This window comes from Aphelocoma coerulescens, chromosome 2 (assembly GCF_041296385.1).
Source record: "Aphelocoma coerulescens isolate FSJ_1873_10779 chromosome 2, UR_Acoe_1.0, whole genome shotgun sequence".
In the NCBI taxonomy this organism is placed as follows: domain Eukaryota; kingdom Metazoa; phylum Chordata; class Aves; order Passeriformes; family Corvidae; genus Aphelocoma; species Aphelocoma coerulescens.
The window spans coordinates 72610676-72625308 of NC_091015.1; the positions used below are offsets into that span (position 1 = coordinate 72610676).

The window sequence follows — 14633 nt, forward strand, 5'->3', positions numbered from 1 at the left end:
AGTGTAATTTCCCTTACTGGACTGAAAAAATCCTTCAACTGAATGTGGCACAGTTCTGCAGAAAATGTACATTTTCATGTACATGCTTTATGTATTAAAGGCATCTGAAAATGGATCTTACCACTGCAGCTGGAACTTGAGGCATTTTTGCAGCTGGGGTTCCTGGGCGTGGGTAGAATTGATTAATAAACAAGCTTGGAAACCTGTACAGTTCTACAAGTTTCATTGTTTCTAGAAAATCTTCATCTGTCTCTCCTGGAAAACCACAAATGATGTCTGTAGCAATTGTTATTCCAGGCACTCTGTAAAGAAAGTAGAAAGAAACACTTAACTAAGGACATGTAAAAGTCTTGCTCCCTTAAAAGCTAGTGTACATAGACTTATAGCCTTCAACTTTATCTATAGAAATTGAGACCTAAATGGATCTTTGGGGAAAAAGAGATTTTAACACCATTGCTTGGTAATGAGAAATGCACTTGGTGCTCAGCCAAGAGCACAAGTAATAGAAGACATTGCAGCAAATACTGGATTAGGATTGTGACAGAAGAGTGAAAACATCTGGATCAACTCTTCCTTCAATCAAAATTAGAGGTAATCAGCAGACCTTGTTATTTCTTGAATTCTGATTGCTTAATCCATAAAATGTAAACCTTTTGAGACTAGTCACTAGAAAATGTCAACTATTTAATGTTTTATAATGTTGCTACCAAAGTAGAACAGGGTATCTGAAAGAGGGGACTGGCATGTCATACCACCTAGCAAATTTGAACAGAACTGGCTTATAAGCAAAAAATAATCTTTAGACACATGTTAATTTTTGACTCAGTATTCTGAAACATCAGCCTATGCCTTGCTTTAAAAGGAAAACAAAATACTTAAGTTCACAAATGCAAAGGCATGGAGCTGTTATTTAAGCAAGATCAACATTTCCTAACTGTTCCCCTTGGACTGAATATGCAGAACCCTTACACACACACATCAGGTTAAACGAGCACAGGTGACAGAGACAGCCCACAGATACAGAAGGATGCACAGAAGAGGGTGAAGTTAGGGGGCTTCAGTTGAAATTGTGCCACCATCACAATCTTGGACATGGTGGGAACATGCCATGAACACTTTCCCAGTAGATACTGGAGCAGCCGGAGCAGCTGTCAAGGCTTGCACCCAGACTGAGCTTCAGAGGGTGGATGCAGACCTCCAAGCTCCAGGCTGCAGGGACTCCCTGGGGGCTCTCTCTGATTCCAGGGGAGATGGCCCTCTGTCCCACTGGAGCTGGGCTGTTTTGGAGGAGCTGTGCCTCCAAGTGGAGAAGTTACAGGAGGCTGGGCAGCATCAGAGAAGAAGAAAACGAGATGGCAGTGCCAGGTTAATGGTTGGACTTGATGACCTTACAGGTCTTCTCCAACCTTAACAATTCTGTGATTCTCTGCACCTCAACAGTTTGAAGAGGCTCAGCCCCTTATCTTCAGTAGAGAAGCAGGTAGTGTCAATCCCCACTAGCAAGGAAAGCACGAGCTCTGGAGAAGGGGAAGGATGGAGAGAGGAAAGATCTTGGCCAAATTAAGGCCTTACAACTGCAAAGTAGGTTCATTACTCTCTTGAAGTGGAGGTAGATGTGCTGATAAGTAAGGTGTCTGGTCCCTCTAACCCATGCAGGTCTACCAAGAAGAAGCACCACGTCACTGTAATGGGTGACTCCCTGCTCTGGCAGACAAAGGCATCCCTCTGTTAACCCAGCCAGCCATCTAGAGAGGTTTGCTGTCTGCCAAGGATCCAGGGTGCTGTGGGCCTCACCTGGCCCTTTGACTACTACTCACCACTGTTATTCCATGTGAGAACAAATGATGCTGCCAGTGGAAACCTGGACAGTATTAAAAGTGACTACCGAGCTCTGGCAACAGTCAAGGCCATGAGGGCTCCAGTGGTGTGCTCCTCATCAGGAACTGAGGATGAGTAAGCACTGGCACATCTTGCCCTGGGAACGCATGGAGTGTCCCTCCTTGCACGTATTCACAAGCCATCTGGTAGTGGTCCTGTGCCACTGGCTCAAGGTACCACTGCTCGAGCAAGGGGGTTGAAAAACATGACCTCCATAGGTCCCTGCCAACCTCAACCCTTCTGTGTTTCTGTGATATGGCCCTAAAAAAGCCCTTCAGCCAAGAGATTACTGCACAGTATTTACAGAGTACTCCCTGTGACCCAGGAGACACCAGCTCAGTTTTCCAAATCTGACACTAGTCAGCTGGATGACTGCTGCATTGGAGAAACTGTGGAGCCACAGCCCTGTTTTATATTCAGCCTGCTTGCATAGAGTGGGAATAATGATAAACATCCTCTGGAGAGAGGCAGAAACATAAGAGTGCTCAGTGCTCCTTCCTGACACAGATGAGACTGTTTCCACAATGCAGAGATGACCTCATGCTGCTAGTAAAAAATTATAAACTGAAGTAAAAGTGACTTATGGAGAAAAGTAAGAACTTTATAAAAATACTGGTGGTATCTAACTTGGAACTGGCCTTGCTTCAGGTAGGAGGAATAGATGAGATGTCTTCCAGAGGTCCCCTCCAACCTAAATAATTCTACAGCTCTTATGTAGGCTACAGGCAAGGGATCAGCTCAGAGAGATTGTTTCAGGGGTGAATGGCATAAAGACAACTGTCACAAGCACAGTTCACACTTGAGTTTAAGAAGGGATCTCCAAGACTGTCTCTAACATAAAGAAATGGATGGAAGGCTTCTCTTCCCCTCATCAGGATAAGACAATGCAGAATTATGAATGTCAATGCACAAAATCCAAATTACATTTATGAAGCATTCCAGTAGCCAAAGAAAACTGTAATTTCTTATTACAAAGTACATCACCACAAGAAAAAAAAAATAATGCTGTGGTTATAGTGAGTGAAGAAACTTGTGTCTGAATAACTGAAAGAAAAACTTCCTGAAACAATGAGTTCTACTGGACAAGGAAAAATCTGTTGGCAAAAGACCCAAGAAAAGGGAAGCAGAGAGTACTGTTCTTATTAATTTGATTAGGTGCAATATTACACCATAGCTTATATTCACCATAACAGCCTTCAAACAAATTGTATATGGGAGTAAATATATTTTGTGATTTTTTTTCGAAACTTTTTTTGTTGTTGTTTAAGTATTGGCAATGAGCTTATATTAAAGTGAATGTCTTGTCCTCTTTTTAACATGTGTCTGCATATATAGGTAGCAGCATGGGAATTTATTAGATATTATTAGAATCTTCTTCCACCTTTTCCTTATGAAAAATCGCCACCAAAGAAAACAAATTCTATCAATTCCTTTTTGAGTTCATGAATTCAGACTCCATCATCTGAGATTAATTTAAAAGATGGCATTTGAATGACAAATCAAAATCAGTATAAAACAGAACATTTTCAAGGACTTGATCCAATAACCCTAAGTGGGAAACACAAGATGGATATTGTGCAGAACAGCAGGAATCTCCAGAGCTGATGGCTCAGCACCCTCAGTTACCATTGCTTTCTTAAGGCTGACAAACATCAAGATATGAACTTCTGCTTGATATCAAGTAACAATAAAATTCCTTATCTTTAAGGACTGAGTGAAGAGAGCAGCACTATATCCTGCAACATGATTTTGTTCATCCCACAAATATCTTGTGCAGCAGTAGTAAGTTCATGGAAGAGAGAGTATATTACTTTACAAACCAATGCCACCTAACATCAGCTGCCATTTCTCAGAACATGAACAGAACATTCATTACATTTGACAAAACCATTATAATGAAGTTATTTTATCCATTTTAATGACACTATTGGCAACAGTCAAAGCATTTATTACCAATGGTAGTAGTAATACCATCCTTTATAAAGGCCTGGTTGTTTCTATAGCAACATGAATTATAAGGTCCAATCAAGCTAGATACAATAAAATATGCTCTTTTTCTCCATAACACCAGTTGTCATTCAGTTAAAAGGAAATTACATATTTTAAAAATTCATAAACTCTACAAATGTCTGAATTCCGTTTGCTGATAAGGTGTTAATTATCTTAGTAATTAGATTTCTTCCTGGATGGAATTATTACATACAAAGAAAAGCCTGGGTACAAAAAGAGAATAAGGACCAGGGTGTATTCAGCAACAGCAATTAATTACAGTTCAATCCAGTGTAACTGCCTAAAATATGACACTGCACAGCACATTTTTATATCATTGCTGATTATATTGTTTAACAAGAAGTTTAAAAAGGGGAGAAAAGCATGAGATTTCACTCAAAATAAAATCCAAAATGACAAAAATCAAGCTCTTAAGACTTTTTCTCAAAGCAGTGATGAACAAAAATATGTACAATTAGTCCCACATGCGGAACATAATTTCCTAATGAAAAAAGAGGGGGAAAAAAGATATAACTACGGAAAAATATAAAACACATACACACGTGAAAATTAAAGTGACCTTTTCTCTGACAGTCTGAAAGAAAGCAGGACAAAATTCTTTATTACATAGATTCAGATGATGTTTAAGAATTGCCCCAGCTATGAAATATGATCCAAAATCACACAAAAACAAGTTCTTGTGCATCACCTAGTATTATTATTTTTTTACATTAAATACTGCTTATCTATTCTGAAGCAAACAAAGACAAAGCTGCTGAACATCCCCTGTAACATTTATTACATGAACACATTTACCATTAGTCTCAATATTCAGTTTCCACAAATGTTTTCTAGGGTGTAGGAGAGAAGCTCTACAACACATGTTGACTCTCAATTGGGATGTTTTACAATAAAAATGTGGAATTTCAGAAAAAGATGAATTGGAGGAATAATCAATGCCATGTATAAGATAATACAGCCCTAATACTTAGGGTTCCTGAATATTCTCTTCCCTATGTCCCTCTACATACATAAATACCTTCCATCTACACAGGCAGAGTGATGTTTTGCTGTACTGAACTAGACCAGCAATGCAAACACCATCATCCTGGGCAATTCTGACCACCTAAAAAGAAGCAACTACTTCATCATACAGTGAAGACACATCTGCTTTAGTGTGATGCTGTAAGGACCAACACACCCATGAACAAGTGCTGAGAGCACAGGTATCCAAACCCCATAGAAAGGAAGAACAAGGCGTGTCCAAATGAATACAGAAGAAAAGCAACATCTTACCCTCTGCCTAAAGAGGAACCAAGTCAGCCCCTAGGGTCAGAGAAAAAAGTCAGACCCAAGGAAGCATCTGATGCCTGGAAGTCAAGCCACAGACAAGCGACTTAGAAAAGAGATAAAAGCGTGAAGCTGCCAAAAATAAAACAGTAAAAAACCTCCCCCCCCCGATTTTCACAGAGCAATACTTCTAAGGAAAGCAGCAGCAAAATTGTGAAAATTTCTAGGATTCACTTGTTACATGGACCATTTCATGTGGTTTTAGCTACACAAAACATTTCCTTTAGCAATAACCATTACAAACCAAATCCATGCTCAGGGAAGAAATTATGTAAAGGAGCTAAAATTATTACCTTCAGCTACTCACATGACCACTTGAAATACTTTCGCATGATCACATATTCTTCTCACTTCCATTTCAGCAATTAACATTTGAATCCAGAAATTACTTAAAGCCACCATCTTGCTCTTAAGCAAGATCAGCCACCTCCACCTCTTACAGTATAACAAAATACTGGAATAGAATAAATAGCAATATGAATAAAAAGAAAACACTATATGGTCTTACACAAGGGTATGAGAACTGCCGGGGTAATTTATAGTAATTAAAGTCAAAACAAAGAATGTGATGACATTGCAACTTCTTGATTCATAAATTAGAAATCTGCACTGAAAAAATTTTAGGGAAAAAAGTGTAATTTTTATGAAAATAAAACCAGTCTGCTCTGAAATGTTATTTCAGAATCATACATTATTTTATATTTTAGAATGCTTCTGCAGTATGTGCCCATGCAAATAAAATGGGGGTAATTGATGAAATAATTGGAAGGTATCTGAGTTAGTCTTCCAAATATATTTACGGAGCCTAACAGGCACCTCACCATGGCATTTGGTGTTGGAGATGAAGGACGTGTTTGCATCTTCCCCGTGACCACACACAGTCTTCCAGAAGCCCTTTCCCCCCCTCCTTCTCTTTTCTCCATGAGGCCTAGTCTTGTGGGATTTCTGATTTCAACTTGAATTGCTCACTGAGGAGCCACACGAGCTGGAGCTAGCACAAGAGAAACAGACTTCTCAGCTGGAAGCACTGCCTAGGAACAACAGGAAACTTCACCCTGCTTCTCTCTTGACTATATGGAGATTAACTTGAGGATTAAGCCATGGAAAAATCCCCACACTTTGACAAAGGAACTCAGCCTGTTTCTATTCTGAAATCCTTTGGCACTCTCTTTCTCTCCATGGACTGTGAATGCAGCACAGGACAATATATTCCTCTGTTAAGTGTCTGGAGTTGGGCAACTAAACCTGAACATAATTTCTGAAGCAGAGGGTTCTCCATCCTCTTCTAGTTATGATTTACCCTAAATTACACAATGGATGAACAGTCATCTAATAAATTACTATCCACTGAGAGTGTTCTTCTTAGTAATCTTTTCCATATGTGTTTCAAAACAGCCCAGGATGTGTGAGTTCAGAACCTCTGTGTCAAAAAAACAAGTTCTTTTGAACCCTCATATCAATTGCTAAACTGATTTACACATGGAGTGAAACTGGAAAGTGCCTTGGTTAAATGACAATAGACATGTCATAAACACTTCTGTGTAAAGTCTCTTAAATGATAACATACTGACCCTTACAGCTAGATATAAACTGTCCTTTGGTAAGACACCTCATTAAAAAGTAGCTATATATATCAAGAACATTACTATTTAAGAAAATTTACATAGGAATTATATAGGATATAAGAAATTATGTTATTTCAAATACTTTAAAATGTTCTCTATAACTGTGTAACACAACTCCAGGTTGTCTCACAAATCAGTTCTCCTTCACTTCAGTGTGCCTGAATTAAAGCAAGAAAGGTAACTATGTTGATACTGCATGCAGAAGTCTTTAAGTGCTTCATTTATAAATCAACTCACTTTTACTCAACTATTGAGACAATGAATACTAGCAGATGTTTTAAGTAAGTAATATTTTGTTAATGTGTGTAAAATGCACAGTTTCAATATTTTTTAAAAAACTTATTTTCATAGCTTAGATCATATCTCTCTGATATTGATACCCAAGACAACAAACCAGAAAAAAAAATTGCAATGCCATATTGTTTATATGTTTGCTTTGATTAAAAAATTATAAAACAGACAAATGAAAGCCAGACATGACCACAGAGAAAGAAAGAGTATTCTTGCATATTTCCCTAAAGGAAGGTATATACACCTGGGAGAATAACTGGCAAGGCCATTAAATCCTACCAGTTAATTTGGAGGTGATTCACAGTGAAACACTTCAAATTTCAAAGGTAGCAGAAACTACATATTAAGTCTGGCCTGACAGCTACAGAGTCAGGGGATGTATCCTGCTTTTTGCATTCCACACCTCACAGAGCACTTGAGGCTGCTCTTGGTGGTGATTCCCACCGGGAACATGTTACACCTGCGCTTTGTGATCTGCAGCAGTGTCCAACGGATTTGCAAGTGCAGCTTAATATGCTGGCTTTGAATTTGGGGCAATTAGTGGTTTTGATGTAAGCCACCTTAAACAGGCTGTAGAACAGTATCTGTGATCAAGAAGCACAATCTAACAGGTCTGAGTTTAACAGAGAGTGAGAACAGGTATTTTTTAATGACTGTTCTTTTCCAAACCCACCTCCTGCCCCCAGAAGAGCTCTTTCGGAAACTGGGCTGAATGACACCTGGAGGCAGTGAGCAGACCTGATTTCCAGAACTCAGCTTGAGAAGGTGTAGGTTTGGGGGACTCTGTGCAAGTAGGGAACAGGCTGCCCTTGTTACCAGGGAATAGTGACCTAGATAAAAAGTATATCTTATAATTAGTGTGGCTCACTGCCTCAGGATGAAAGACTACACACGGTTTTACTCTCTTCAAACAATTGTAGTGAAGGTTGCCAGAGTTCCTACTAAATGTAGCCCAAATGGTTTAGGAGAAACATTATAATACTTCCCATTAACAATTTTCCTAAAAAAAAACAACCAAACAAAAAAAAACCTTAAAAGCCAAATCAAACAGTTAAGGCTTGGACTAACTTTATTCAACTGTAAGGTGTTCTACTCTCCCCATAAAAAAGAAACATTTTATAGAACTTCATTATGGATTTATAACTTCAGATCATTATTGTTTTATGATTAAAAAATGAGCGACTTAAGACAAAAAGCTCAACATCCTTAAACTTCATTTCCATTCAATCTCTAATAAATACCATCTGCTGTGTACTTTAGGGATATAATACCCGTCAAAAACTCAGCCATATTATGAGAACCGGCACCAAGTTGATCTGAAATGCATATTTGAACAGATGTGTTTAAATTACATCTCTCCGTCTATCCACACACATAAATTCAGAATAAGCGTGTGTTGATTTAAAATGCATAAAAAAGGGATTTGGAGATGCATCAAAAGTGAACAGCATCTCAATGGATCAAGGCTCGCATTACTAAAGGTCATCCCTAAAAATAAAGTTTGAATTTATTAAGGGTTGCACCAGGGAACTGCTCTTGGGAACTGACTTAATGTTTGCTGCACTAAAGCAGCCATTGAAATTACACTAATTTTCTATGACCCTTCACTGTTTAACATTAAAGCTGTCAGGCACGGTCAGAAATAATAAGATCTCAGGCATGAGCAGCTGAGAATATGATATACTTTTTCTCAGTCTGACACAATGCTTATCACCAATACTAAACATCTTGGGCTCTGAGGACCCATCCACGTCTGTTTCAGTGACAGTCATTTAGCTTTTCACTCTGACACAAATCAGGCATATAAAACAAAATGATTAGCATGCCTCTTTGGCATGATGAAACCAAATAACAAAATTGCAAGCAGGGCTCCATTAAACAACGCTAATTAAAAAAAAAAAAAAAAAAAAAAAAAAGCTCTACAGTCCTGCAATCTTTCATGGATCTTGAAGATATGACAGACTGGTCCAAAGGTCCATCTAAGCCAGCAGTGCACTTCTAGCAATAGGCATCAGAAGTAGCCCAGGGAAGTATTTTAGATGTTGCGCCCTCCCCAGAATCCCTTCATCCTTCCAACTGGATTTTGTCAGAAAGGTGTTTTGTAACTAGTAGCTTCTGATGGATTTCTTCTCTATTAACTTGTCAACAAGTCTCCCCTTGAATCTAAACCCTTCCATTTCAAAACCACTTAAAAGAAAAAAAAATCTCTGGTGAGCCTTCCACTCGCTAATTCCATTTGACACTCCCTAATTGTTATGCTGGGAGAGACCAGTAACAACTCTGCTCACCTTCTCAGTGCTCTTCATGATTTTACTGACCTCTGTTCTAGTACCTCTCAATTAGCACTTTTCCAGATTGAAGAGTCTTTAATTTCCTTTGTGTGAAGATCTGCCATACCTCTGATAATCTCTGACAGTCTTTACAGTAACATTGCCCATTGTAATCTATCCTTTTTGAGAGGGGCGTTGACAGCATTTAACAATACAGGCAAAACAAGATAAAAATCTCTTAAAACAGTTCTAGAATTTAGATAAATGATCTGCTTTTAACATCTTTCTTTCAGGTTTGGGTTAATTTGTTTTCTAGTATGCAGATAGCAAAAAGCAATGGAACTTACACAAGGTAAGGGGCAAGAGAGAAATAAATAAGCTCGAAGTGAAAGCAAAAAGAAGGCCAAGCACATTTCAAAGACAAGCCAAAGTCAGCAATGTGGTGGTAAAGGGGAACAGAAGAAATTGTCAAAGGAGTAGTAGTAGTATGACAAGTTGCAAGACTTTAACAGAGAATGTAAGATTTCTGTCTGAAACACAATCAAGTATTAATCAAGATTAAAAAATTATTAACTAAAATTTCAAATGGGCCAGATGTTTTATTCCAAGGCTTTGGTTCAAGATCATTTATACTAATAACTTCTGCAGCACAGAGAAAGAGCAGAGAATGGCAGGACAGACACTAGGCAGATTTTGCTCAGCTCGAAAGAGTTAGCCCCAAACAGCCGATAGATTTAAAAGAGACACAATTCCTTCATATTGCAACCTATACAAACAATTTGACTGGATCTTTTTTCTGTCTAATAACTTCGTGAGAAATCACCACATGAAAAGTTTTCCAGCTGCAAAGATCTACATGGAAAGGATCAACACCATGAAGGAAACAGCAGTTAAAAACATAGGTGTGATGGGCACTAAATTTAACATAACCTTCATTCCATTTTTAAAGTACCTAATGAAACACAACTTTTACCACACCAGCTGATCCCCCAAAACACAGCAGCTGATATGCTACATCCTTATCGACACAGTACTTACAAAAGGTGTTGTTATAATTAAACCTAAGAGTCACAGATTTAACAGAGCAGCAGGCAGGTTGTCTGGGGCAAGGCTTTAGCAGCCATAAGCAGTTTTCCTGAATGTTAGCCAGAGACATTTAAATCACAGTTCATGTACTCTAACCAAACAATGCTGCAGTTTTACACCAGACAGTTTTTGATGTACATTCCTATACATTCTTAAATGTGAATTTTTCAGAGCCAGTATCCCTCACATATCAACTATCTGGTAGGTTAAAACCTTTTACTGTCACCTCTCTAAAACTTTTTTTTCCCCTTAAAGAGTAGAATACGTACAGTAAAGAGGTTGCACAGGGAACTACTGCTCCTATCAACAGCATAAAAAGCAAATTTGAAAAATAATAATAAATTTCCTCAGAGCAAGTGTAGTATTTGGCTCAAAATTCCAATAATATCTTCCCTATTCCATAAAGATTGAAAGCTGCTATTGTGTAACTTCGAAGTTTTTAATTTTTATTTCATGATCCACTGGCAAAAGTGACTATATGGTCTTAACACTTCGGACCAAAGTGTGACACAAGGATTGGGATATACTCAGAACACAACACCTATACAGCTTCAGAATTACATTTTCAGAGCTAACACTCCAGACTCACAAGCAATGCTATTTCCTTATTAACCCAAAACCCATGAGCTTAACTTCAAAGAAATCCAGTGTGCTTTACTAATTAAAGTGTGATAAGATAAAGTTAATTATATTTCATTATAATCATACTTCAATCAACATAATGCAATATAACCTGGATCACTGGAAAACAGAGAATTTACCTTGCAATAATAAATTTAAAGAAATTATGAAGTAAATATTTGAAATGGCATGTATAAACAATTATTCATTCATTCATTTATGTAAAAATATATATGAAACAATATAGAGAAAGAACTGGACATAACTATTAAGATAATGGGCATCACTGGAGTGATAGCATAAAACACTGTCTGTAAGAGCACTGTCTCATCCCATTCATGACATGCTCTGATAACAATCTGAATTTAAAGAAATCACACCCGCAATAATATCCATCTTTATGAGCAACCACAGTTCACTTGGCTAACTGGAAGGTAGGAGAATAGCTGTGAGAAGTAGCTGTTTTGTTCTCAGGTATACCCGAACAGCAGGTCAGTTCAGAACACAAGAGATTTTACAGGATTGGCCCATAGAAATAAAATATTAATTTATGTATCAGTTAATAAAATCTAATTTAAAGCAAAACACTGTGGCTTCTCTTCCAAGTGGAAGAACAGGCTTAGTCTGCTTATGTAGCTGAGGACACTGGGCAGAAAAAGCAAAATCACCAGCAAAACACCTCTAAAATATCCTAGTTAACCTCTCAGAAAGATGGCCTCAACCAGCCAGGTTCTTACACACTCAATGTTCGTAACATTTTGGTAGCAGCTTGCTTTGTCTAGAATTCCCAGTAATTTAAGAACATTTCTTTGTTAAAGACAAAATCAGTTGAGAATATTCTGGTCAACAGAAGTAATTAATACTTGCATTCTCTCAAAAGTTTTGAAGGATGTTCAGATTCATACATCCACACCAAGCTACACATATGGGACATCAGAAGCAAAATCAGAAAAAGAAAAAGATGATATTTTAAATGTAGACTGTTAGCTTGCCAATGACAAAGTTAAAGCAATACAAAATCAATAGATGCTGTTGCCTCAGGGAAGCTCTTATCCATTTCTCTCTGTTCAGTTCAGTCAACTACTTCACTTTCAGTGTGTCACTAAGTTGCAGATGCCTTAAAAATTACAATTAGGATAGCTTACCATATCAGTGCATTTTGTCACACTCAAAAGCTTTGAGCAAAACAAAGGAGTGTTAAATGTGTATAAGTTCAGGTGCCTTTTTTTTTGGAGGACTTTGACAAGTTGTACACAGCCACAAATCTTAAAAGCCATTCAAGCAGTAGCTTTGCTGCCTAAAGGCAGGGTTACTAAGTGGGAAATTTAAAAAAAAATTCAGACAAATGTAAAAGGAATAATGCACGTCAATATAAGAAGAGGTATTAGTAAATAATAATAGCAAAGCTACTCATGAAGTCCAAATAAAATTCAGAAGTTTAGAAAAGGTAATGAAACCCCAGATATTCAAACAGAAGGCCGGAAGGCGGACACCTGAAATATTCTGTCCTCTGTTACGCTGGGGAGCACACACAGTGTAAATGTGTTTCCACACTGTAAAGAAGTAAAATAGCCAGAAAATGAAGCTTTCAAAGTGAACAAACTCATACTGTGGAGAAATAATTAAGGCAACTTTGTGTCGTGAGTAGCTACCTGATTTGACCTGCCAGTGACTGAAAATTAAAAGAGAATTAGCACAAAATCTAAAATATGCCATTATCACTGAAGAATCATCAAAGACAAAATTTAAAGTATGTTTTATGAAGAATTCAAAGATATGACAGCATTCCAATTATGGCAACTAAAGCTCTTTGGCATCACTGAACCATTAACATTGGATAGGTAATGTATGAAAATTGCATTTAGGGAATAAGGTTTCAGGTAAATTTAATAGCAGTAGAAGATGAATAAAGATGTAACTGAGAGGAATAACTTCTTTCTCACGTATGAATATATGTAATTAGGTAAGCGATAGGATCAGTACCAGCTGGGTTTAGCAACCTGATTCAAAGCACAGGAGTAACATCTGAAGATTAAGGGAAACAGATTTTCTTGTATCTTGACATGGTAAGACAGAAAGACCTTGCACATGAAGTCCCAGAACCCAGACAGAGTCTCTGAGGCCCCCACAATTAGTAAATTAGGCAGGAGAGTTACTATTGAAAACAAAGTAAGAATCGGGATGGAGCAAGGCAACTGCTCGAGAACTAGCACCAGTCTTATATCAAGGGAAATGATAAACTTCAGGAAGTCCCCAAAGAGTGGGTAAAAGTCAAAACAGCAATACTTTAGAAAGAGATGGAAGAGAACTGAAAACCTTCAAAAGCATCATTATGAAAGGACATCAGTGATGTCCTCAGACAGGAATATTAAATCTAATAGTTCTAGAAAGGAAAAAATTGAAAACTTTTGTCACTAAAAAGACGAGTATAGAAACAAAGAGAGAGTATCTTGATAGTTAGACTAACAGAGATGAAAAAAAGTGCTTTTTCTGAGGTTCCCAACAATCTAACCAGAGAATCATATTACAATTGCAGGGGAAAAGACCTCCCCAAAAGCTGACAAACTTCTGGAGCAGGCTAAAGCCACAGAATTAAATCAAATCAATACAGAGAGAACTGAAAAATGTCTCAAATTAATGGAATAAGGTGGCTATAACTACTCAATTTTACAAGCTGAACACAAGTTTGAATTTAATAGTTACCGTGAACTCTTCCTGTTAAAAGTCTACTTAAATGTAATGAATAATTTTATAAAATAAGTGAAGTATGATACAGAGGGAGTAGAATGCAAAAACGGAATCTAATCAATTCAGCGGGAACAGCAGTTTGTGCATTCAGACCACATCACTGAAATCAATTTTATCAAATCACATAATGTTCCACAATAGCCTTTGGGCATCAGTTAAAGAACTTGGAAAGCCTGTCAAACGCCTGCCAGGCACAACAGTGCCCTTTTGGGTCTGCAATACCAGCACAAGATACAAAGAATTCTTAGGCAGCAAGATCCACAAGGCTGGTGCAAAAACTAAATTCCCAAGCTGAAATCCAATGTCTGGGTGTAACTTGTTGGGCCTAACACAGACACTGGCTTTTCAACCTTGATAAAAGGAGAAGGCATGGTATAATAGGGGGCACAAAGGAAGCAGCAAATTAGGATCATTAAGGATGAAACAAGCTGTGTCTCAAACAATTTAAGCTCATTTATTACAGAGAGAATATTGAGAAACTGATGCAAAACTACCACCTATGTAACAGCATTCCAAAAATGCTTATTTCATGTGGGTGGGAATTTCAGACATGTTTGAAGTAGGCAGAAAAACATGGAATAACTTCAGAAATTATTTATTGATTTAACCTCTGAGTCCATTAATGAAAAATATTTCATTCTCTGTGATCTATTCCAAGTCTTTATAATTCACAATACCTCTCCCTTCCTTCAGTTTCAGTGCCAGCACTGAAGTTCCAGGAGTTTCAGTCGGTTGGGATTTTTTATCAGCTAAGTAGAAGACATAGTAGTTAAGA

General features: G+C 37.7%; 1 protein-coding gene across 6 annotated transcripts in view; it reads right to left on the reverse strand.

Annotated features, from left to right (window-relative positions):
• The window catches only part of CDKAL1 (CDK5 regulatory subunit associated protein 1 like 1), a 383689-nt gene that overhangs the window by 111307 nt on the left and 257749 nt on the right, over window positions 1–14633 (reverse strand). For all 6 annotated transcript variants that reach the window (XM_069007992.1, XM_069007993.1, XM_069007996.1 and 3 more), the window contains exon 12: window positions 122–302. In XM_069007992.1, coding sequence (XP_068864093.1) covers window positions 122–302 — 181 coding nt within the window. The remainder of the gene's footprint in view (window positions 1–121; window positions 303–14633) is intronic.